Source organism: Labrus bergylta, chromosome 20 (assembly GCF_963930695.1).
Source record: "Labrus bergylta chromosome 20, fLabBer1.1, whole genome shotgun sequence".
NCBI lineage: Eukaryota > Metazoa > Chordata > Actinopteri > Labriformes > Labridae > Labrus > Labrus bergylta.
Window position 1 is genome coordinate 15,636,611 of NC_089214.1, and position 27,037 is coordinate 15,663,647.

At 40.8% G+C, this 27,037-nt stretch overlaps 2 protein-coding genes across 2 annotated transcripts in view; both read right to left on the bottom strand.

Annotated features, from left to right (window-relative positions):
- Window positions 1-14,268, bottom strand: part of LOC136177181 (potassium voltage-gated channel subfamily H member 2) — a 33,378-nt gene extending 19,110 nt beyond the window's left edge. Inside the window, exon 1 of the mRNA XM_065948665.1 lies at window positions 12,637-14,268. Coding sequence (XP_065804737.1) covers window positions 12,637-12,712 — 76 coding nt within the window. The 5' untranslated portion in view covers window positions 12,713-14,268. The remainder of the gene's footprint in view (window positions 1-12,636) is intronic.
- A 2,390-nt stretch (window positions 14,269-16,658) lies between these two features.
- sspo (SCO-spondin) overlaps window positions 16,659-27,037 on the bottom strand; it is an 84,108-nt gene continuing 73,729 nt past the window's right edge. The window contains 4 exon segments of the mRNA XM_065949160.1: window positions 16,659-17,265; window positions 19,856-20,006; window positions 24,354-24,484; window positions 25,562-25,622. Of these exon segments, the coding sequence (XP_065805232.1) occupies window positions 17,243-17,265; window positions 19,856-20,006; window positions 24,354-24,484; window positions 25,562-25,622 (366 nt within the window). The 3' untranslated portion in view covers window positions 16,659-17,242.

Below are 27,037 nucleotides of genomic sequence, written 5' to 3' on the forward strand. Positions count from 1 at the left end.
GCAAACAAAAACAAGTTTTTACTACAAGGTGAAAGTGGCCTCTAAAGTATACACATCAGTCATTGTGTACTGTGAGAAACTCCACAGTTTTTTTCACGGTTCACCTTCTTTGTTCCTATTAGCTTCTGTTGCAGGGAAGACGCTGCCCTTTCCAGCTTAACTGAACTATTTCCTTTGAATCCCTGAGCCGCAGCTGACAAGTTGCTGTAGAGGCACTCAAGTGTTTCACTGTGGATAGAAAAAAAAAACGCAACCATGATGCAGCCTTTGATGCTTGAGTCTTTCGGGCACACATTTTCATGATGGTATAGCCAATTAGAAGCTGATGATGTGGAAGGGGATACAACTCTCCCAGAGATGCTAACATGTGTGCTGTGATCTGAGAAAACCGATTGGGGAGTTTATCTTATGCTCTATCACTGTGCAGCCACAAACATTCAGCTCTGACTATAAAAACACTATTTTTCAAAAATGTTTTTTTTTTTTTTTTTTTTGTAGAAGCTGGTTTCAGGGCATGTGCATCGTTTCACAAATTCAGCCTTCTCACAGGGGGGAGGGGATGCATGCTATCGGCTTTATGAGTACAGGGAACACCCCTCTGTGTTGACTGGTGGAGTTGAGGATGATGAAATTACAATGCAATGAAAAAGACTAATAAAGGGCAGTAATAAATATCTCAATTATTCTGCCTGTCATGGTTTATGTGTTCATAAGACTTGATGAAGGGGTCTCTGGTTCAAATCCTTGAAGCAGAGGTGAAGAAGAGGGTGGTCACAGTGAATATATCAGACCGTCAAACCTTTTTATACTTGAATATCAACACCAAGTGGCCATTTGTTTGATGAGCCATCAAGCAACAGTACAGAAAGATTGCAAGAAGACTCTGTATAAACTCTGTATTAATGGAACAACATACTTTTAGACCAGTGGCTCGCGTTTCTTTTTCTGAAAACACAAGAGCAACTGGGCTGAATTTAAACTTCCTTTTGGCTCATGTTTTATTTACTGCTTCCTGAATAAGACAAAATACCATGGAGGTTTGGCAAAGGGATACATTACCCAATCAAAACCCTCCACTTGCCAGAGCTCCAGAGAGACGCCTTAGATAGGAGATGATCAACTACATTTATACATTTTTGGTATTTATAACAATTTTTTCATGGTTTCAAAACTTAAAAATAAAAACTGGAAAACAGATCAATATGAGACCAATAACACAAAGTGTAACTCGAGCTCAGGTAAGCCTTAAAGTTTTATAACGAAATCAAGAAGGTCATGAATCCAATATGAGTGCATTCATAGCTCTGATTCTCCTGCTTCTGTCGTAGCCCCTGACAAACTCTAAATCTTTTGATTTTAAATATCGCATTAAAAATTGTTTTGTTGTGAATCTGTGAACTAAAATTTGGCCACAAGCTCAGACAGACGAAACAAATTGTGGCTGTGACTTTATTGGTGCAAATATAAGTTGGATTCTGTTTTTTTTTAATTAACTTCCTGCACCTTTTATGTTAACCTGATTGGTTGGTTGTTTCCACTTAGCATACAAATTATACAAACTACAGCTCGGCCAATATTATCGGCTGATATTAGCTTATCCAGTGACAATCGGTATCAGCTAATTTTATCAAAGATATGCCCCGATATTACGAGATTTATTCAGTCAAATAGCATTTAATTTGTATCATTTTATTACACTAGCAGTTCTATTTCTGGCTGTTAAGAGCTGAGCTGTGCTGTATGGATTACAACAAGCATTATCACCCTCCAGAGTGTTAAGTGGTGATGCATGTACATGCACATTTACTTTCCAGTTGAGTGACCATCTTTTCCACAATTGTTTGATAACTGCATTTGAGGGCTCAACGCAATACATGTATGTATTGATATCTATCTCTACAGATCAAACACATAGATACAGATAAACAAAATATATGGCATTGATATTAGATTTTTTGTCACTCCAATATCAATATTGGTATGGGCCCCAAGAATCCCATGTTGGTCAAGCCCTAGTACAAACAGCACAGTGAGTCTGAATAGTGCTCATAGACCCAGCTGTGACTACTATTCTGACGGCTGTTTGCTATAGAAATGGATTTATTTCCTTTAAGAACAACAGATAATTACTGCCTAAGCATATAAATCCAAATACAAAGCCTTCTATGGAAATGCCCCCTACATCAATATTTAGAAACCATTCAGAAGGTTCCCTGTGTTCCACTGTCCTGGTGGTCAAGGAAGTCTGATAAACACAGCGTCACATGTTTAATTCTCTCTGCAGCTAAAGCATGCAACCTTATTAAAGCGGCCTTGACTACATTTTAAATCTGCTGTGAGCCTCTGAGTGCCAAGTCTGTCTTAGTTTTATAGTAGGAATAATAAGAAAATCAAAAAAGGGTGTCTCAGGTTTGAACATAATGTTCTCTCTAAGCTCACCACTGCCAAAACAAAGCCATAAATACGAAGTAATCGCCCTGGTTTGTGTGTTTGTTTATTAGATTGGATAAAAGGGTTTCTGGTTCAAATCCTGATTGCAGATACGACAATGAGGGTGGTCACAGTGAATAAAACAGCTTATCCAAACCAACCCTAGCACACCCTCAGACCTTTTTTTTTTAACTTTAATAACAAACCCAAGTGGTGAAGACAAAAAGATTACACGGAAACACTGCATTATTGGGACAACTCAGAGCATTTTTGGCAGACTCTCAGCATCACTTTGGCTCATTTTGACTACTTCCTGAGTCTGACAACATACAATGCAGGTCCTGTGAAGAAACAAAAAAGATCAACTCAAAACACCATAATGCTTGATAGTGCTTGAGCCAGATATAACAATTTAACAAAAAAACACAACAACAACAACAACAAAGTAAAAAAAAAAAAAAAAAAAAAAAAAACGAGACCAATATATCGTATAAGAATACAAGTAGAGGCCATAAAAGTCTTAAAGTCTGTAAACTACATCAGGAAGGTCATACATCACATGCTTACATTAAAACCAGTTTACAGGGCTCGGAAGCATAGTGGTTAGTCTGGGCCGCATGTACGGAGCCCTTAGTCCTCCAAGGGGGTGGCCTGGGTTGGAATCTGACCTGTGGCTTCTTCCCTGCATGTCATCTCCCACTCTCTCTCCCTGATTTCTAACTCTATCCCCTGTCCTGTATCTACAATAAAAGCCCAAAAACAAATCTTAAAGGGGCTATATGTAACTTTTTAATTGTGTAACTCGTTTTTTTATCGCCCATTAATAAGTGACCGGTTAACTGATGTGAAAAAGTAGACGTTCACTGTCTATCTGTGTTTCATGTATGAAAAGTTTCCCCGGGTCGTATTTTCTGCGAAAGCTCCAGGAAGTGACATTTTATGGAAGTTCTCAACGTTCACCTCACTCCGCTCCGCTTACAGAGATCCTTAAATAAACGATGATACCAATCACACACCTGTGAGAAAGGGTCTTAAACTAAGATTGCTGGTGCTGCAAATGCAAAAAAAAAAAAAAACAGTGTAACGGACACAAGCCCTTACAAAGCCTACTCCACTGCAAACCTTCTGCCCACAATAATTACCATTATTCTCCCTACTAAATTATTGACAGTAAACTCTGCAGTTGCATTTAAATCTGGCTTCAATATGACTCTTAATTGAGACTTGCGTACTTATGATGATGTATGATAACCAGATAAAGCTTGTTATCAAGTCAAGGAGAAGATTAGGAGTCATGTGTCTCTTTAATGTTTATACTTTATTAACTCAATCATGACTGTTTTGTAGGGCTTAAATTAATATGCTAGTTTGAAGCAAGCTCTATTGACAGATTGTATTGATATGGCTTCATTTAGTGAAATATTTGTTTGTTTAGGGATACACATGCAATAGGCCTTGTGTTTGGATTAAAAATGGAAAGGTTAAACTCACAGGCACACAAATAGCATACCACACATATACACTCACACACACACACACACACACACACAACATCCTCCCTCTTAGCACCCCACAGCAGGTGCCATGTTTCCCAGTTGGAAGCGTGCCCACTTGAGATCAGAATGCAGCTAGGTATGGCATCTGCTGCGCGCAAGAGAGACAGAGGAGAGACAGTGAATAAGAGAGGGAAGCAGAAAAAACAAAAACAAAAAAAAAAACAGGTTGTCACATGAGACAAAGAGCAGACAGAAGGAAGAAGGGAGGTAGAGAGGCAGGGCAGAGAAAGAATAGTATTTACAAGCTCCAAGAGTTTACGAGTGTGTGTGCACGCTTGTGTGCGTTCTTTTTTGTCTTCCTGCTTGCTAACGTGTGTGTGGGTGCGTGTGTACGAGCGAGCAAGCGAAAAGGGAAGGAGACAGGAGGAGAGACAGTGCGTGTGCGAGAGACAAGTGATTTTCACACTAATAAAGTGCAATCATGAGGCACAGACTCACTCCTGACCTCAGCACCAGTGTAGCAATGTGGCAGTGTTTACACCCTCCGAGTGAAACAGATGGAGCAGAAAAATAAAGCTAACCACCAGAGATCAGCCACAACCCTGGATTTATTTTGTAATGCTACAGTGTGTATCAACCACAGTGGAGAAGGAATCTGATGCTAGACATCTGGAGGATAAACACGAAGCTAAAGGATGGCTACATTTTGTTCTGTATCACCTCCCCTGCAGCAAATCCAACAAGAAACCCTGCAGACGGTACCCTACAATGTCTCCTCACAGCATAATCCATGAATACAAGGCGTATGTTGCTGCTGCTGTGTGTAGAACATAAGCATGAACTCGGCAGCAGTTACACGTCTTTTCTCAGAGCACAGAAGGCATCTCTTCCTCCAAACACTGGGAACATCAAGGCTCTGCGTCTTATGCAACTCTGGAGCTGAGATCATCAAAGCCTGAGGAAGCACAGAGGCATCGAGCTCTAAACGCTCAGGTGGACGACCTGCTGTTGAAGGCAAACCGGCCTGTGTGACTGACACCAGCTGGAGAGGGAAATTACACAATGTTCACTGCAATAAGGAGTACTTATCAGGAAACCTTTCTCTCTTGTTGGCACCCTCCATCACTAGAGTTCGGGTTTTGCTCTTCATTTCTGGACATTTATCAGCAGAACGTTTCCCTTAAAACCATGTGTTAAGCCCGGCGTACATTTTAATGATTGTAGAAATGTCATAGTGGAACGTCAGCTCACATTCTATGACTGAATAGTTCACGGCGCATGACCATTGGGCATAACCTGAGAGCTCAGCTCACACTGTACGAGTTAAATCGGGATGGAGCGTGGCCAACTGTCAGTAGACAACTCCCACAGACAAAAGTTGAAGTCAGATGTATGTGTACTTCAGTTGTCTCCTATGCACGGCTCAAATACACTACACACACTTGCAAAGACGCTCTCACTCTCTCACACTCTCAGCATTACTGATAAACACAAGTTTACTAGCAGCTTAATCATAACAAATATTCCCTGTCAGCTGGAAGTCCGCAGACATTTCCTGCCGACGTTTCTTTCATGACAGGAGGGGGAAGACAGATTAAACAGGCATGGCTGCGGTTGTCATGGTGATCTCGGGCCGCTGTGTGTCAGTTTGTGCAGGTAAAATTGGGGGGGGGTAAAATGTCCAGGAGTCTTGGAATAGGCTCAAGGATCTGCTCTCACTGTGCGATTGCGTGTTATGACCAAAACATCCAACATACAAGAATATAATCCGACCAGTCATAAGCGGCTGATTGTTGTGCCGTGGTGTTTATACTGCATGACTGATGACGCGAGATTGGACTGGAATTCGGACAGACTTCAAAGTTAGTAGTGCCACCTCAAAAGCCGGATCTAAAGTAAATAGGCATTGTCCAATAACAGACATCGTCCAGATGGGCTGCATGTGTCAAAGGTGAGTTCCTAAAAATATTTCACCTGAGTGTCCTGAAATGTTCTTAAAACCTTCAGGATTTCATGTAAAAATAACCTTAAACATAAAAAAAAGCCAGTGCAAATGTCTATATGCATGGCCCTGTCCACCTTTCTTTCACTGTCCTTTGATGGAGTGTGTGAATGCTCCACAGCAGACGGATGGTTAAAGTGTGTTTATCTTAGATATTAAACTGACCCATAACTTAAAAAGCAACCACGTGTCTCATCTCTTTATCGAACAATTTGAGGAGCTTTTGTGGCTGTCCAGCACTTGCATTGTCCCGGGTGTTAGCAATTGGCTTGCAAGTTGTAGTACTTTAAGGATCAGTTGCTACTCTTTTAGTGCAACAACTATCTGCTTGAGTCACATGGAGATAGTTGTTGCTGTCTGACTTCCACACACTGTCTGTGACACCGAAGCACCAAGCATATTAATTCCCTATGAAATCAAAAACCTCATATCGGTCATTTTTTTCTGAAGCAGCAAAAACAAGGTCACATAAAGAGAAGAAAATAGTGTTGTTTGAACCTATTTTCTGGTTGAGAACCGTTTACATTTGATCCATTAGTGAGGATAGAAAATCCCCTGAATACTTTCTCAAATGTCTCAGTTCTCTACATTTACAGATTAAGGGTTGATTCACTTTAAAAAATGCCTAGAAATGGAGTATATCACTTGTTAGTGTGCTCTATATAATGTTAGAATAAGCTTCACTTGTTGAAAACACATTGTATTATATTGTAATAGTCCACATTAGGTAAACTGTAGGATATTAAATCTCTGTCTAAAGGATGAAGAACACATTTTACAACAAAAATTACCCAGAGTTGAACAGTGCTGTACCTTTTCCTACTGTGTGTGTGTGTGTGTGTGTGTGTGTGTGTGTGTGTGTGTGTGTGTGTGTGTGTGTGTGTGTGTGTGTGTGTGTGTGTGTGTGTGTGAGAGTGCGTGACAGCGGGTGGGTGTGTAAGAAGGGGGAGTCTGGGGGGGTTGCCATGACGACGAGGTGTTTGGTACTTCAGCTGTAGAACAGGAGCATCCTCCCCGGAGGACGGTGGCTCTGAGGCTTGTAATTGGGCAAAAAGCCTTCTCTGAGGAGTGTCGGAATAGACAACAACATCAGATCATAAAGGTTTCTGTGACCTGAAATGGAGGCCAAATGTGCTGTCGGTTGTTGCCGGTGAGGAACACAATCTGTCTGTGCAGTCAAATCTGTGATGAGCAATCAAACATGGAGGATCACAGTACAGTAAAGAGAGAGGCTTACAAGCACCAAGGATCAGTGTACAGTAAGCAGAGAAGGTCTGAAGTCAGTGGAGAGGAGTGCATCAAATACCAGAGCTGGAAAACAGGAGGGCTAGATTTACACATGTTTCCATGACAGGCACATCATTTTCTATTTTGTTTTTTTAGAGGTGTTATCTTCATTTTTGTTCCTGAAGAAGTATCCAGAACAAACAGCGAACCAGCCAACAGTAAACATGTTGTCCCACATGAATTATGCATGCTTTCGCAGAACCGCGAGTGAGTACTTCTCCAAACAAACAGCCCACCCTTTGGCCAATCATTGCAATTTCAGAATGTGCAAGCATGTAGAAATAATCAAATCTGATACTTTGCAAATTATGCATGTAATAATAACACAGATTAGTCACTGACATTTGGTTTTAATGCGATCAGCTGTGTGCAGAACACAAGAAGAGGAGAGAAAAATGACAAAGATCAAAACGGAGCACCAGAGGGATTCAAATTCTCATAATTGAAATGTTATAAATAAATGAATGTGTTATTAGTAAGGAATTTAGCATGCATTAGTTTGTATCATGATGGTTCCACAAGTCTGTGCATATATATTGTGAGGCCATCTCTCTCATGTACACGAAGGCTATATCAAGCTCCTCATTGACTTTCCTTCAGTGAACACGTCGATAATCTCAACACAGAACAGCGTTGACCTTCTGTTGAATGCTCCAATCAACAACAGTATCCTAGAAATCAGTTCTTTCCATGTATGACTGTGCAATATGCCTGACACCTGTTTGATTTGCCTGAATTTCCAAGATGGATCAGGACACTTTATAGCTGTGTGTTAGAGGTTTCTGTATTCCTTATGGGGATTTTTTTTTTCTGTACAGTGTGCATAATATTGGATTCCTGTGAGAAAAAAACATACCATGCATTATCTATGCATGTGGTCCTACACACCTACGAGCCTATGTTCCCCGGTGGTGGAATGAACTTCGAAACTCCATTTGATCTGCAGAGTCCCTTTGCACCTTTAAGAAAAAGCTGAAGACCCAGCGCTTTCATGAATACCTACGACCTTAATGATGATGTTGACGATGGCCTCCTATTGGCAGGTCTGGCACAATAAATAATACTTTATTTATTATGAAGACAGCGTTTTCAGGTAACAGCTCAAGTGGAATCGACATATGCCACAATGGATTTCAACTTAGTCGTGTAAATGCAAGCAAAAACTGTCAGGGAGATAATAAGAACAACACATTTTCACATCTCCCAAACAACAGAGAAATAATAGCCACAGCCCATTATATCATGACTCAGAGAATGATAAACCACTCGAAAATGTTTCACCTTCTGAAAAGTTTTTCAACCTCCAAGGAGTCTATTTCTTTGTGTAGATGCACACTATCTAAACATTTGACTTTAAATGTGTCTTCTTAGGCTCAGTCAGTGAAGAAAAAGTTAATAAGGAAAACACAAAATACTCAATTATCAAGGAACACATGGCAGAAAATGAAAGCAATCCAGTTTTAAATTGCCAACAAATGAACTAAGAAAACTGTTGACACATTGCAGCAATAAGGCTTTGTCTTCAACGTGCAGGGCAGCAGTGAGCGAGCACTATGCAGAATCCATATCCTAAATATTCCCAAAATTATCAAATTATCAGTTTCATTTTCACTTGTGGAGTGCCTTTTTTTTTACAGCAAAAAAAACAGAACACAGATGTGTTTTGTTTTTTAAAGACTTGATTAATCATTTATTACTTCTATGGTTATTATTCCTTTTAATTAGTTCTATTTATTTTCTTTATAACCTATAAGTGCTATATTTCTTCTCATGAACTTTATTGAAAGGCCATTTTTTTTTACATGACGGACCAGGGCTGGTTAATCAAATTGTCACTGCGTCTAAAGAGGATGTACAGCACACTCTCACACATTACGTCAGGTGACAGTTTTCTCCTTCATCCTCCAAGGCTGAGCATCAAGGTTGTGATCTCTGAACATTATCTTAAAAGAAGCCTCATCGTGTAAAATAAATGGCTCTGCAAAAACGGAGAAGTGTGGAAACCCAAACCATCCTCTGCATTTCAGGAATAATCACTTCCTCAATTATGGATAACATGAGAGGAGTGTGCTCGCCATTTCAGGGTATTGGGGTCAAAGAGGACGGCTGAAATGAGGCCTTGGAGTTGAAGAAATACTAAGGGGTATCTACAGATACAGCGCCTTTTACTCTTAACATCTCTGGAATGTGTGAGGATGTCTAAACAGCTGCTGGTGTCCACTGATGCCTCCTCCACTTCATTACCCACAGCCATTAGACACCATGTCATAACCATCATCAGCATGCTTGGTTAGCCCGACGAAAGCCCGAGACAATAAATGGAAAATGATTCTGAACATATGAGTCATGACTGGAAAACAATAGCGGTTAAGATCACGTTCTTTACGAAAGAAGGAGAGAGGTTCTTGTGTTAAAGTAGGATTCTGGTCTCAGTATAGTCACTGATTCTATTTCTTTACTGTGGAAAAAAAACAGAGTACAGGCCCTGAAATGGACTTAAAGTAAAAAAACAAGTCATAATAAATTGTAAGTAATAAGTAATAATTTTTATATATTTTTTTATATATATAAAAAAGGTTATTTGCTTTTGTGCAAAAAAGTTGGCAAGTTGATGCATACAGTATTGTCACCACAAGTTCTCCCCGTTACTCATTGACATGCATTCATTACATGTAGTCTCTGCAGGAATCACATTTTCTGTGTTTTTGTTTGACCTATTTAAGTTTAAAATGTGTGGTAGATTTATTATACAAATAAAGTTTGCATAATTCCTCTAAAATGTGTCAAAGCCAAAATTAGACTGTTTGCAACATGACAGTTTTACCGAAATATGTCGACAGAATTTAGAGCTAAAAGTCAAAAGCTGTAAAAAAAAAAAATAATAATAATTAATTAATAAAGTTCACTTAAAATCAATTTAACAACAGAAACTGAAAGAAGTATTTGTGCTCTTTTTTTTTTCAATCTTTGGTATTATGCAGAGTCGGGTTTTCTGGCACAACATCACCAAATACCAAGGTGCATGAAGAGTGAAAGGTTTGAAGAAGTGAAAAAGCTCCAGCAACACTTGAAGTTTAAAGTACAACTTTAATAAACCCACACTTTTCATCTCATATACTATACATCCACGTGTATCAGAGGCACCTGCAAACCAACCCACCTTTGCAGCTACCTTATTGGCTGATGCATACGTATGTGGATCTATATGATTATATTTATGTCCTTTTTTGTTGGTTTTGTTTTGATTGTGTTTCTTGGTGGCCCTGATGAAGGCCACAAGCCGAAACACATCAGTTTTACAAAGTTGTTTTAATCTTGGGCAATATGAATTGACTGTAAATATTAATGGAGGAAGCCTGAGTGACGTCATCCATCTGTTCCTGCAGGGAGCTCCAGAGGCTCATCAGCAGCAGCCGCCATGTTGGAAATGATATCTCAACCTAACTTTCAGTCAACCTCACGACAAGCTGAGAGCTGGAGCTGAGACTGGTTTTTAGCCTCTTGACGAACCGTTACACCGCGCCCGCCTGTCAATCAAGTCAGCTGCGTGCCTAATTATTGATAACATGTATCATACACAAAATGAAAATGGATGCATGATAAAAAAAAAATCACCCCCCCCCCCCCCCCCCCCCCACAGTGTGTGCCAGTAGAGACATGAGCTAATCGGACAGCTTTTCTGCCTGTCGTGTGTATGTGACTTCCGGTGTTCCTGGAACAAGCCTCAAGCGGACCCTCGACAAACTGCACAATGTTTCAAATTTGCTGTAAAGAAACACAATGCACAATGTGTTCACCTGAGCGGCATTTTCTACTCTTATCAGCTTGGTAAAATAAAACAATAGGATTTATTTCCATCACTGAAACTCAGACGTCAAAGGATCAACTTCATTGCACTTGAGTTGAGTCATTTTTTTACAGCAGCAAATCCAGCCGTACAACCACCAAATGTAAAAAAGATGTCATTTGCTATTCCAGAGCAGCCTTGTGAACTGATCCATAGAGCATATGGTGAATAGTATAAAAAAAGTAAGCAGAATACTATCAGCCTTCAAAAAGAGGTATTTCAAGGAGTCAGCTCACATCGACAGCTTTATCTCATCCGCTCTTGAGGGGGGAGTATGGCTGACATGTTAATTGCTGAAAAACGTCATTTAATTCTCCAATAAATGTCAACCGCATCAGTTTAACTGTCAAAACTTGAACTTTTAAAATGTTAGCAGTATACACTTCTTCCCTTTCCCCTCACACAGTTACACTATCATCATCCTCGGCCTCTTCATCAGCCCTCAGGTGAGGCACTGAGGTGAAACGGGCTGTTGGAAGTCTGGTCACACGTTCAGAGATGGGAAAAAAAAGAAAAAAAAAGAAACATGAATGATTTGCATCAGAGTTACCACCGCCGCAGGGAGGCGAGAATGCATGAAGCCTATGTATTTTAAAATAAAGGCAGCTTCAAATTTCATGCCCCTGGGCCCCATGAAAAATTCAGGAGCTTGGATATATCGTTTGTTTTTGTGGCTTGTAACACAGTGCAGTTTAATTGATAGGATATCGATTTTTCGTTCAAAGCAAACAAAACAAAGCATATCATAGATTTACGCCCAGAAAGTATATTAGAATATATTTGTGGGATGTCCTATAGTTTCTAACTAAAAACGTGAAAAAAAAAAAAGAATCGGCTGCACAAAAGATAATAGAGTCCATGCCGAAAGCACCCAAGTGTATTATTTCTTGCAGATTGTTTTTTTTTCTTTTTCTAACAACATCAGTCAGTACAGCAACAGCATGAGACCCTTTTTTCATGTGACAATAAAAGCAAGACAGGATTTGCAGAATCTCAACTAGGCCTAATCTGATTTTTTTTTTTTTTTTTTTTACAAGTTTAGTTTTGAATGGCTTTCTGACAGAAGTCTTTTGCAGCAGGCAGCAGCTTGGATCACATTCCCAATTAACACTTCAGCAGTTCAGATCTGCACAAGCTGTTCATGTTGTGATCAGAATTGGATGTAGTGGGGGGAAAGAGCCCTCCAAATTCAGTCCAAGTAGTTTCACACTGATGTAAGTCACACATTTCCAAAGGAAGTTTCTGTTTTTTTTTTGTTTTTTTTTAGTGTTGGATTGATTTCTGTTTGAGTTTCCTCTAATTATCACATATTTCTCGCCTCAGTTCAGCGTGACTCTTCAAAGCCATTAACCGTGCATCAGCAAACATCATTACTGTGGCTAAATCAGGAAAGCAAAATGTCAACTGAGAGCGTACATCATTAGAATGCCATTTTCAAAAAGCTTATTTCTCCTCCAATCCATTAACAAAGGTTTGCCTTAATTTGTTCAGAAATATATATATATATATCTATATATAAAAGTTGCACGCTAACATAAATGATGTCAGGTAAGGTTTATAAACAATGATCTTACTTTGACTGTCGAACTTCCTGATGATGGTGTCCAGGAAGGTGTTCTGCGGAGCCACATGGCCCCTCCGGACCGGCATCTTTCGCTTCGGTTGCTCCTAGACTTTGACAAGACTCAGCAGGACTTTCAGGATCACACCGAGGCTCCAGAACCCCACAGCCGAGCGCGCGATGCTCACTGCGCTCCCTGCATGGAGATCAACCCCTGACAGGTTCTGTGGAGATAATCCGGGCGCCAAAGTTTTCCCCAAGTTGTTCAGGGAGAGGACAGGCGTGCGTGGTGGATCTCCAGGAGAAAACGCCGAGTGGAGAGTTCTGGAAAGGAGGCGCGCTGTACGCACGGCGGAACTGAGCCGTTTCCAGCCTCCTCTTTCCAGGCTGAGAGGAGCGAGGGAGTGTGTTTCTGTGCCCCGTGGGGAGGGCAGCCTGTCAGGTGATATTTCTTCCTGGTCTCACACTCGCTGGAGCACAACAGACCTCTCATCCTGCACTGCAGCCGACTCCAGTGAGGCGGACAGGGCGAGCTTTCCGACGAGCGTCGTTGGAGCCATAGTTGGGGCGCTGATCTGCGCGTTTGTCATTTGTTTCTCATTCCAGCTGCTCTCGCTCTGCCTCTGGGAGTCTCTGTGTTTTACTGGGGAGAGACGAGACACAATGATGGTTCAAATGAAAACAGCAGAGAGCAGATCAAGCTGCTTCAGTCGTCCTAGATGCGTGTTTTTGGAGGTGTTCTCTGTATCTCTCCTCCTCCTCCTCCCTGTGCGCTCTGCCGGATGACTTCAGCTCCACCAGCTTCTAGCTGCGCCTCTTTTAACCCTTTGCTCATCAGAAACTGCTCACTACTTATTGAAGAACTACATGCGCTCTCAGCCACCCAAATATTCTTCACACCCACAAGAAGGGTTTCATTTGAACCTGATGTCCCAACAGTGGGGACTCTTAGATGCTGCAATTAGCAAAACAGGTGTGAGTGTCAGAAATTAAGAAATACTAAATATATATTATTTTGGTATAAATGTTATTATTCGTCACCACGTCAAAGAACCGGCAACCGGCGTTACAGTGTTACCACCGATTTAAGGAGGAACATGCATTCTGCTGCACCACACACTTCCTCTGAAAAGCTCCTGTCTTGCTGACAGGGAGAGATCATCTGAGGCATGCACACAGTGTTCTGATCTATGCAAAAATATCATGTCCACATACCCACATAGGGATATTTACCTGCACTGAGGTGAAGCGCCTCTCTTTGCTCGGTGAAGAACTACAGCTGATCCAGAATCAGTAACTCTGATGCCAATGTTCGCAGGAGATTGTGGTTGTGATGCTGCTTTGTAGAGTTTCAGGGTTGGATGGGGATTCACCACTCAGACGGCTCAGCTACGTCACACCGCCGGGGTTCCCCTCTTCCGTCATGCTGGGGACGATGCCTTCATGGACTGTCGGAAAATTGTGCCCCTACACATGGATGGACGATCATATTTGCGAATGACTGTCTCTTGTGTTTTTTCTCTGCATGCATGAATGAGTTTCAATCACTGAATCAAAGACAAAGTAACGTTAACTCTTCACGTACTGAAGTAAGCTGAGAGATAAATTAAGGGTTTGAACAGATCAGACCTAAAACATAATGTATGAATTGAAATATAAATCAATAAAATCTTACGTTTTAGCTATATGATATAAAAAACATAGTATGGAAAACAATACTTAAGTCCTCTTAAATGTATAGCAAATCCACAAGTCAGTTAACATGTCTTAGCTGACAAGCTTGATCTACTTTTACCTGAAGTTATATTGTTTTTATTTTATTTAGAATCACAAATTCAAATAGAATAATATTCACCTGGTAGAAGATTCCTGTATGATAAGACACTCCTAAAATTAGGGAATGACAAAAAAACATCTGGCTGGGCCATTTGGTAGAAGTTGTGTCTTGGCCTTTCAATGGTACCGAATGGAAACACTCACAAAGCAAAAACTGCAGCATAAGCAGTTCTTAATGGATATCCGGGGCAGCATCTAGACCCATCTTAAACTAATGAATGAAAATCAAGGCCATAATATTGTGATTCGTCAGGTAAGCACGCAAGCGAAGAATGGTCTAGTTGTTATCATTAATTAAAAAAAGATAAGTCATGTGCAACAGAAATGATGCTTTTTCTGACTGTACTTGAATGCACCAGCAGGCAAAGCTCACCTCCTGAAGGCTTTAATGGAGTCAGATTTCCACTTTTGTTATCCGTCAGATTCATGCTGAGGCCACTCTGCTGCTCTGGATGCATTGATCATAATGACCTGCACAGCAGCTTCAACACATTCACAAAGAAGTGCTTTAAAGGTGCACTATGGAGTTTTTGGGAGAGAAATGTTAAAAGTTGAGAAGTGTACAGATTCTATGGTATATGTTCATAATTCTATACACAAACTGTCCTCAGAGGAAAATGTGGTCCCTGGAAGACTGTTTGAAGATAAAATGCTACGAGAGAAGTTATTGTGGGGGGCACGCTACAGTGAAACCGTAACTCTCCTGCAGCTTTTAAGTTCTAAACAGAGTAAAGTTTGTGTGTTCAGTTCAGAATTTTTAACTTCTCCAACTTTCAAATGTCACCACCAAATCTCCATAGTGCACCTTTAATGATTGCTCAGACATGATGAATTGAAGCCTTTGTAGTTGGGTTGGACGAGGCGTGAGGAGTTATCCATCAGAATATGATGTTTTGATATGAATTTAAAAGTTCCTGCTCACGTTACATCAGCGAGGCTTGACTACAGCAGCTCAGAGTCAGAGGAGGCGTGCTGCTCTGTCGGCCCCTCTCGACTCCCTTATTTAGGCAAGATAAAAGAGAGGGAGGAGGGGTGGCGGACAGAGGAGACAAGGATAGATGAGGCAGATACTAACCTGTCAAACTCCTTCTCCAGTACAGATAGCTACAGGGATGACTATAATTGCTTATATAGTTTTTTTTTAGCTTGTCCATTAATGAATAAAGGGCTGTAATTGAGTATCTTTGCTTTGACACATCCATTATAAGCTACACCTTCATTTTTTATTTGTATTTTTATTGTTTTTTTTACAACGAAGTAAAAGTTCAGCAGTAAATCAAACTGTGCCAGATAACAAGTGGAACATTTTCAGGGGAAACGTTTTTGGATATCTGCAACTTTAATGAATCCATTCAAGAATAAATAAAAGAAAATGGCAACACTTTCAGCTAAGGAAGAAATATCACTCGAAAAAACCCCAACATTTTACATTTGTAACTGGCTGGCATCTGGTACAACACAAATTTTAGAGTTTAAACTTTGTTTGGAAGATGAATCTAAAGGAGGGAGATTGTTTTATAAGCACAAACAAACAATTGATCCCAGACTGTAACTGGATAATGCAAACCTATGTAACTCCTGTGAAACAACATGATCATACATATGCAGATGTGTATAATCAATGGCGAGTCGAGAGTCTATTGGTGCCCTAGGCTAAAATCAATTGGGGGGCCCTCCAACCAGTGTTCAATACCATTATGTCTGCCCTTGTCCCCCCTGCTTACTCCTCTTTCTCTTGTTTTCCTGTTTATGTTTTCTCCCAGTAGATGGATAATTCCTCTTCATTTTTCTTTGTTGATGTTCAGTGAAAAACTTTGGTTTTAACAGCAATAATGCATGCAACGCTTAGCAGGGCAACAGGAGTGAGTGCTATCAAATGGGGCCCCCTTAGGGAGGCTTCCTATTGTCATTGCAAAATTTGCACCTTTTACACCTAGTGTTTTGTTTTTTTTTTCCGGGCAGAAAAGCGCTGGCTGTTATCTCGGGAGTGTCTGCATGAAGTGTTCGTGTGCCGAGAAGAAAAGCGCTGCACGTCCGTCCCGTCTCTATGACAACAGTCTGTTGACAACGGCCGACACGGCTCCGTTACTTTCTACTGCATGTTTTAAAAATAGAGATAGTTTTTTTAACCCAGCAGGCACAGAGCAAAGAGGATGTGAGTACAAGATACGATAAGACGGATAAGACAGCCAAACATCATCTCTGTATGTGGAGTCTTTTTATTTAAACTTTAACACGTCCATAAAACAGCTGCTGGTACAAACATTTTCTTTAAACATACTAAGTAAACATTCCTGACCCATATAGATATTACTTAGATTGTATTATAGGTCCTTTAATATTACTATAAATATACACAAGAAAAAACGCTGTACAGGCTGAAGAACAAACAACATTTTAGAACATTACTATTGGCAGAAGTATCCAGTCATATGATGACTAAAGACTAAAGATGTGTACATCAACAGGACTCTACTCAATCCGTCCATTCTTTGGTCCGTCCGTCCCAAAGCTCCCCATCCGTCACCCAGCTGGGCTTTCAGTGCTGAGCTCTTCCTCGGATCAGTGTTCACCCTTCTCTCTCTCTCTCTCTCTCTCTCTCTCTCTCTCTCTCTCTCTCTCTCTCTCTCTCTCTCTCTCTCTCTCTCTCTCTCTCTCTCTCTCTCTCTCTCTCTCTCTCTCTCTCTCTCTCTCTCTCTCTCTCTCTCTCTCTCTCTTGTGCCACACACGTTCAGATTCACACTCACACACGCTCAGCTCACCGACCCACTCAACATACTCGCTCAGCGTCTGGACAGGTCACCTCCTGTGAGGGAGAGAAACAGCGAGACTGATGGAATCGTAACTTCTCGCTTAGCATGAAATCAAGAAGAAAAATGCTCCCGCTGCAGGAGAAAAAGATAAGAGAGCGATTGCCTCTAAAGCTTTCCAACAGCAGGAATTGAGACGACTGTTTCATATTGGAACAGTATAACATGATTATAAATGAAAGTAATAAATGAACTGCAGATGTAAAGAAAAGATGCACAAAATGCCACTCGTCCACTCCAGTCTTGTGATTGCATGTGTAGATAGCATTGGATGAAAAATGAGGAAACATGCAGGGTCAGATTATACGTGTGGGAGTGCGTGTATATGTGAGAGACCAAACACTATTAAAGATTGATTGCCGTGTTGACCAAATCCGTCAGACGACATGTCCGCATGTGTGTAGCGCTGAAGGCGAATATGAGCTAGGGGGGGATGTTCTGTGTGTCCTGTGTCGCTCCATCCAATTAACTAACGCAATCAGCCATGTTGATGAATGGATTAGCACGTAATTGCTTCAGAGGTGGGATCCTTGATTGAATTATTCATGGTGAGAAAAGGAAAACGTATGTTTCACTCTGATTAGACTGTATGTGCGCGTGTGGATCCGTGTAAATGTATGAATGTCAAAGTCTGTGTGTGTGTGTGTGTGTGTGTGTGTGTGTGTGTGTGTGTGTGTGTGTGTGTAGCGTTAATGGAAAGTGACAAAGACATTGTACAGAGAGGCAGAGAAACACTAACAGGTAATGAGAAGAAAACATAAACTTCAATTTGATCCACGACTTGAGCAACCGAGCTGATGGAAAGTCCTACAAGCACCTGCTGTCTCACTGTATTTCAGTGGGTTTCCGCATCAGTGGAGATACATAACAAGCAGCACGCTGACATGACCAGAATGACCACAGTCCCGTTTGAACACCTGCTGTGACATCACTGAGTGGGGTGTGGCATCAAGGGTGCAGCTAAAAGAAAGCATCCTCTATATGTTTTGAATCTGGATAACTGAAGCAGTGCTTGATTTGATACTCGGGTTATTTAGTTCTTTAAAGCTCCTTTAACAAATACTACTGCTAGAGCTCCTCGAGCCAGAGCCTGAAGCTGTGAATATACTCACACAATAAGACCCATACTGTACATAAGTCCAGTTATTTTCCACTTATGAGTCATTGATACTGATCAATCTCTCTTGGTATTATCATAATAACGTAGGATACAAAGACTGTTGAATTGATCAAATTCACATTAAGTTTAAGTCAGTGTAGCAAAATGAGGTGTTCAAAGATAGAATATTCTTACGTTTGTTCTTTACAGCATTGGCAGTAATAAGGACGTTTTTTTCTTACCACTGTAACTTTTGCTGCTTTGGTAAAGTGCTCATGATGGATTAAGATGGGTCTTTGTAACATAACAATGAGTAAGGTCTTTTACCTGCTTTTTGTAAAGTGTCTCGAGATAACACTTGGTACGAGTTGACGCCATACAAATAAGAATTGATTGATTGATTGATTGATATTAGAATTGGGTTGAGCATTTACCCATCAGTTTTAGGACTACTGTTTTGAAGCCTTCAAAACTGTCATTCTACTCGTCACTATCTTGTCTTGTGTCAGTCAGAAATGAAACGATTCAGGGCGGAGGATGAAAACACCGCTTCACCGCCGTACTAGTCGAGAGGTCAACAATGAAGAAACTTGTCAATCAAATGTAATAGTGTCGTTTGACTATATCATCTCTTTAACCTTTAACAGGAGAATATTTGTCCTAAATGAATATTATGCTATGTTGCTTAGAGACCTGAAAGTAGTGATTAAGACCATAAACACATTAGGAAAAATGATTACTGAGGTAGTAAATCAACAGAAAAGTGGGCTTACTTTTAAACAATCTGACTTCTTTTTTTCTTGCCTTGGGGACACATCTGCATTGATGCACATGCCAATACACTGTTTAGACTCTGAGTTTATTCCCAGGGTGTGAAGCCCACAGAATATGTGCAGTGATTTCTTTAAGCTGGCCCTCGCTGCATGCGATTCCACTGAAATGTGGGCAGGTTTCCCAGCTTCGCACTAACACATGTAAGGCCGTTAGTCACAGCGCGGCGATGGTGACTGGTGAGATCAATGATACGATCGGAAAAATCAGCATTAGAGCGCTGATCATGGTGCTGAATGAGTCGTGTTGCCGTTTGTGTGAACAAATACACACATTTCTGTCTTTGAACTGTCTAATGTTAACACTTTAGTGAGGGTATTAAGTTAAATGATGCAAGCATACATGAGTGTAGCAATATTTAAAGACAAGTGTTTGGTTAGGTATCTGAACATGTTGTTTTGCAGTTGTAATGCAGTTATCCTGTGAGAAACATATGTCAAAGACATCTTTCGATACTATTTCTTCCAGATTTCTCCGGTTTGTGACATGCCAAGAACATCCATGTCATTTCTGTGTGTCTGCTGGGAGCCTGAAGTGTGTAAACATGTGTCCCCTGCAGACATTTTCTTTTTTACATTTATTTAAATTATGGGTTCTCACAATGACATGTGGGACGCACATACAAATCCTCACTGCCACACTCATTATTCCCCCACCTTGGCAGCTGGTGCACTCGCAGCTGTGTATGACAGGCAGGACGACAGGCTCGCTCTCCCCGCTCTCACACCGCAGGCTGAGGAAACGGACCGGGTTGTCGGGGTCCAAACGGTAACTGCAGCACTCACACACTGACTGGAGGTAGGGCTCCTGTAAAAGAAGGAGGGGGGGGTGAAAAAGAGGTGAAAGAAAAGCCGGAGGGATAAGGTGAACCAAGCCAATTAGGAGAGTGGAATATGTTGGGGAGGTGGTGAAATTCAAGGAGAAGGAGGTTGTGAGAGAAAATATGAGAGACGGGGAAAATAGAGAATACAGAGACGAGGCAAAAAGAAAGAATAGAAAATGACTTTAAGGGGTGTAAGAGTATCGGCAGGAGGAGGCACGGAGAGAAATCAGAGTCGAGACTGTATGAACAGCAGTATACAGTGCTGAACACAGAAGAGGTTCTCAATGTACAGAAACATCCAGAATAGATTTACAATCTTTGGAATAAACTGATTACCTGTGGTGAATCTCAAAACACAAAATCACATAAGACACTAAAATCTAAAGCTCCAAATAAACAAACAAAATGATGATAAACCCACAGTACACTGCCCATAACCAAAAGGCAGATGGACAAAGTTAATTAACAGCTGCAAAAAAACAGTCTCGCATTTAGAAGCTCATGACCTATTTATATGTGACCCAGACAGTAATTATGGCATTTACGCATCATTCAGCCAGAAAACAAACAAAAAAAAAAAGTGAAATAACCATATTTTATTTCCCAGTTTTATTAAGGTTTCTTTTGGGACTTTTTATGTCGTTATTTAGAGGTAGGACAGTGGATAGAGTCATGTATGTTAGCCAGGAGGACGGCATTAATGCTGCTGATCTAACACACATCTATGGATATTATTAAATGACATCTGTAGAGGGCGGCCACAAAGGCTTTCAAGGGCCCAGTTGTCTCTGTTGGCGGGCCTGGCATATGGGTCTTGGCAAGTACATGGCATGCATAAAGTTTTCTAGCCGTGACTAATTTGCAATCCCTGTTTAGGATTAAATAAAAATCTGTATTATTGTGAATACATTCAATTAATTATTGCAACTAAAAAACACATGATTATCAATACAGAGAATATCAGCTGCTGTACATAAAACGATATTGGAACATTTTAAATGGCCACCTGTGATCATTTGACTTTCTCTCCACCTGGAAAATCCTGATTGAACATTGTTTCCTTGCAAAGCTCATTTGGATTCTGTTGAAGACTCTCATGCTGAAAACAGTGATTAATGTGTAACATTTAGACTCTTTTAAAATTGCTTCAATAATCCGTGTGACTATTCTTCCGCACCAGTGCTTTTGTAGATCTCAGTGAGTGGTTTGTGTTTCTCTCCTTCCTTTTCACCAGGAAAGTCTATCATGGTTCACGAGTTTGCCGCTAACACTGTCTGTGTGCTGCTTAAGGCTGACCTGTTAGCTTTGAGTGGGTTTATGAGCCCTTTTACACAAACAAAGCCATCGGCTGCAACTGGAAACAATGTTATATGGAGAGCTCTGGGTCGGCAAAACACTGTAATGCAGAAATCTTTATGGGCGCCTCCATGCATCAACGGCTGTTAAATTTAGTATCTTGGAGGGACCTTCTCATGTTGTGGCCCTGTGTAACCTGTCTTCTTCTTACCCCTAATGAGTCAATATAATATGTAATAACACAAGTGCCAGTCAAGCTACTCAGAGGTAATGAAAAATAACCTATAACCGCATCCAGGCAAAGAATTAAGAATCAGTTTAAGAGTTTTACTTTTTCCTCACTCGAGGAAACTTGAAATGCAAAAGCCGGGCCTTGCCGATTTGCATGATAGAGGGATGTTTTTTTTCAGTTTTCTATTTTCATGTGTCCAATTAGTCCAGGCAAAGAGCCGAGAAGGAGATTGTGGAAAAGCACAATGGATGGTTGCTGAGAATGATAGATTACAGGAGGAGAAGGAGGAGGGAGGAAGGAGGAGGTCCAGGATCAGAAACCTTCAACTACTAAATTGCAGGTGCTAGTCCTTTGAACGTGGAGAAGTGTGTGTGTGTGTGTGTGTGTGTGTGTGTGTGTGTGTGTGTGTGTGTGTGTGTGTGTGTGTGTGTGTGTGTGTGTGTGTGTGTGTGTGTGTGTGTGTGTCTGTGTCTGTGTGTGTGTGTGTGTGTGTGTGTTCATCCAGTGGTGTGGGAAAGAGTGTGATATATTTGTGTGAATTTATTCCTGCTGCCTCCAGTCTTCAGCTGATCAATGAAAAGGGAACCTTGCGACGCCGCCTAGTCACCAGTCACCATCCCTAGTTGCCACAGTAACAGGAGGTAACGACACATTTGGCTGAGCTGATGTTTATTTTTACTAATCTGACTGGCTCTGTTTTAATGGTGGAGATGTGTTGATGCCAAAGAAGAAGAAAGTCGTCATGGTGATGAAGTAATAAGCTTGCTGTCTTATGAGGACAAAAAGACAACATGTGAAAAGGAATAAAAAAATAAATAAAACTCTCCCATGTGACCCCTGTACCAGACTCATATTCAGAACATCTAAATTTAGATCAGTGGTGACTCAACTGCTGAATTATGTATTTTTGTTTACCTGGCTTCATGTCATCTACTATGTGGAAGGGATCTAACTGTAACCACAGTTGACACAAGTCAGATACTGTTAGCTGTTACCTACAGGTGTGTTGATGGTCTTCATTTAACAATGAAAAAGTGTGATTAGGGCAGGTTAAAACACTGCACTGGGGCACATGTTTGACGACAACACACTGATGCCAGAGGGTTGTACTACCAGGCAGGACTAAAGGGGAAGCGGGGTAAGTTGAGCCTCAAACCTGAGCTTTTACTTCCTGGATGGAATCTCTCTTTAAAACCTGTTAAGATTACTGGAGCACACCTAAACAGTTCTAAAGGAAGTATTTAACTTTTACAATTATTAAGCTGTATCGTTTCTTCATTAACCATATTTGAGTAAATTAGTTACAGTGGCGTACGAAACAACGCAGCATCGTGGGAATTTAAATTCAACCACATATAGGGCTTTCACACTTGCAGAAATCTCCTAAAAAAAAAACCTCCTGATATTTCCAGGAGGAGCTGTATGTGTGAACGCAAACAGCTGAATCTTTCGCTCGGACTTCACCCGCACTTTCTGCTGCGAGACCCCTACTTTTGTCCGCAGCAAGTCAGAGTGAGATGATTGGAGAATGCAGCAGGATATTATCCGGAGAATTCAGCTCGAGCCAATAGAAGGGGGGGGGTGTGACATTTATATCCTGTGACTGGAGTCACTGGAGTCCTCCTTTATCTAGATATTTTCAGGAGTGCACATGTGAAAATGGCTTTAGTGATGCAGGACATCGGATCCTCCCCATTATTAGTCCTAGAATTGATTCTGGTTTGCAGCAGGTAGTGAAATTAAAATACCTATTTACACTTTTTTTTTTTGCCAAGACTGTGATTTGAAAATACCTTTTTTTAGTGACACTTCAGTTCTTGAAAACGTTTAGAATGATCTTCATCAGGTAAGCGCCCAACAATAAGCTGTTGTCATGTTAAAAAGAGGCATTAGTAAAATAATTATATGATTATAAAAATGTCCACAATGAGAAGTTTCCTCACTGTATTGCCCTCGTCATATCCTGGCCTGGTTCTAGATCAAAATGACTTTGGGTGCATCTGAGATTAATGGGGGGTGCAGCTAAAGTGACCGGCAACAGCAATGAAAAATAGCACAGGATATGGGTCCTGGCCCACATGTGAACCAACAGGTCACATGCACCTGTCATGACCGTCAGATCTTGGATGTAATAAACACAATCTGAATCACTGATCTCAGTTGAAAGCCCTGATTACTTATTGTAAAAAAAACTGCCTTTATGAGGGTGCAGAACTTCTAACTGTAATCTTTTTTAATTATAATGACCTGTTGACTAAAGCAGACGGTAAATCACACATACACCATTTTATTGCACATGGAATAGGAACACCTGTGTTGACAAAAAGACAGTTGATTCCGCTGTCGTGAGAGTTTTACATTTTGTCTAGCCAGCTAAAGCATAGAAAGACGAGCCTTCTCAAACTTACTTCATAACCTGTGCTTAAGGGGGAGATTATTTTGATGCATACAGTGAAGAGGATTCGTTCAAATTTGAAGGCAAACAAACTTTTTTTCAAGCACTTAGCATCCACAAGTTTATGCTTGTAGTCTGGTAGACAATTCAGGCTGATTGAATATTGCATAAACACCTGACAGTAGGGGCTAAAATTGATCTTTATGATAAAACACAACACAACAGAGTGTGTAGATACTTTATAACCATCAGATTGTCTCTTCTCCCATTTGGTCCACTTTGCCTGAATGGATTCTCACTGTATTCATTTTTGTCTCTCCTATCGAGTGTATATGAGTACTTGTCAATGTCGCCTGTTGAGACAGTAATTCCTTTACCGTGTGTGTGTAGAAGTCTTTTTTGTCTTACCTCCAGGATTACATCAGTCCTGGACAGACAGCGTCCCCTGCAGAAGCTGACCTCCACGTTGTCAAGCCGACAGTCTCCCTTGGTGATGTTCCTGACCTGCAGGTAGCGACGACACTCTGGCACAGGCTCGCCTGACAGAGACACCGAGCAGAGTGAGAGGAGGGAGGAAAACGAGATAGGACAGAGTGAAGGGAGGATTCAGAGGGCAGAGAAAAGAAGACTATGAGAAACCAGAAGCGAAAAAATAAAAAAGTATTTAGTATGAAAAAGAAAGACAAAAGCAGAGAAGGAGCCGATGAGCTGCTTCCAGAGTGCACAGTGACATTGCCACGCTCCCTGGCAGCATGTGACATTTCTTCCACTGGGAGAAAGATTAAAGCCCCAATGTAGGTTAAGTAATGTATTCTCTCACTAATTGGGCACAGCAGTACTTTGCTTTTAGTGTCCTATATAACGAACTATAGAACATTCATATCAAATAAAGTGCTTTAGGAATTCATGAAATAGAACTGGGGACAGTGAGGTTTTTATATATTTTAGATTTTGTAGGTTTTGCATGAAGTAGAATGGCAACTGTTCCATTTGGTGTACATTATAATAGATGAAAAACATATTCTATGATATTAAAGCGTCAGTAGTCTGAATTTTAAAAAATAACTGTCTGCATGGGTAGCCATTTTCACAAATGCGTTACTGATCATTTCTAGAAAAGTTCAGATTGACCGGCAACTAAAAAAAACCTTCAGAACTTATTCACACATGCACATTCATTACGTGCACAGAGATCAACGGGTCAAGTGCCGGTTGTAGAAAATGAACATCATCAACCTCTTTCACTCCCTTTGCGATGAGATTTCCCTGCAGGTTAACACATCAGCTCACCCTGACCTCATAAAGGAAATTTAACCAGCGGGCTGGCAGCAAAAATTCCCAATAAAGTTTGGGTGAATGGACACGCACTAATGGAGACATGTCAGAGTGAGGGGGACGGTTAGTGCTTGCCATAGGGCATCTCGGCAGTGCTAAGGAAGTGAAATGGCACCTCTACAGCTACCAGATCAAATCCCCAGACTTGGTCCCCACGGTTCCCAACCCAAGTCCCTACAGACTGAGCAACTGCAGCCCCAATTCGGCCATTCAAATATGGATACTATCACAAACATTTCGGGGATCTGTGCATGTGTTAATAGAGCTTATGTTAAACTCACCAGGAAACTGCTTTCGACAGATCGGACAGCAGCTGCCAGGCTCCTCCACCTTGACCTCCCCCTGAAACAGAGATAACATAGATATCATGAGTTGCCTGTTTAGAATTCCGGTTGTCAGTCTTAATGAAAACAGACAGGTGCATGACACGAGAAGTGATGAACAGAAACATCACATAACATCTAGTCATGTGAACAGTCACAGTCATTTTATTAGACAGTTCTCCTTGGACATAACACCTCTGGTAAACATGTCATTCATATGTCACAAACACACTTTGTGTGTGTGTGTGTGTGTGTGTGTGTGTGTGTGTGTGTGTGTGTGTGTATATATATATATATATATATATATATATATATATATAGTCCAGCTTTCTTCTTTGGAAAAGAAAAACACAAACCCTACAGACCGAGTGAACAATGCTTCAAAAACCAAAAAGACAGACACACATCTGAAAGGGCAGGGTAACGAATATTCTCCTTTTTTGTCTGTCATAAATTTCTGCTACATCTGAGAATACGCATAGCAATACTTATTTAGGTTTTTCTGCTGTTTAGGAAGCCTTTTGCTAAATTGTAAAATCCATCCAGTGAAGAGGTGTTGAGAAACAAACCTGTCCATTTTGAAAACCTTTGTACTGAATTATTTCTTGACAATTCCAGAAGTCCCTTTGAATAGACTTATCTATCTGCATTTTGCTATTGTTTAAGCTTTTTTTTTTTTAAGTTATTATTGGCCTTGTTATTGTCTTTATCTGAGGGACAGGACAGAGGGACAGGAATGGAAATTGGGGAGAGAGAGAGAGAGAGAATGGGGAGTGACTTGTGGGAAAGTAGTCCACAGATGGGAATCCGACCTGGGCCTCCCGCCTCGAGGACTGCAGCCTCTGCAAATGGGGCAAACAAAGTAACCACCGGGTCACCGCTGTATTACCATTAATGCGGATGCAAAATGTTTGTGAAAAGCAAACATTTTATGAGCCAAACTGGCTACTTTTCAGCATCAGAATCAGCTTACTGGTCAGGTATGCTCTCTCTCACACACACACACAAACACAGAAATAAATTTGTCTTCTGTGAACTGTGCTCTCGACGAACAAAAAAAGTACAACGTTAAATATTTACAATAAACACAATATAAGCAAAGTCAAGGCTAAATGAGACGATAGTGCAGAGGTGGGTAGTGCAAACATGTTAAGATAACAAGGATAATAAATATGTAATATGTAACAGATGGTTAATTGAGGTAGAGAGTTTTTACCGTATTTACATAAAAGGTGTGCATAGATTGATATCAAAGGAGGAGGAAATTAATACAAAAGTATGTAGATAGTTTAAGTTATTAAACCTAAAATGAGTTGCTATAGTCTAATGTACATTCAGAGTGGGTGTTTGGTGTCAGGGTTATTTCACAGTGACAGGTCTGACACTCTGTGACTGTTTAGAGTTCATCAGAGTGACAGCCTGGGAGAAGAAACT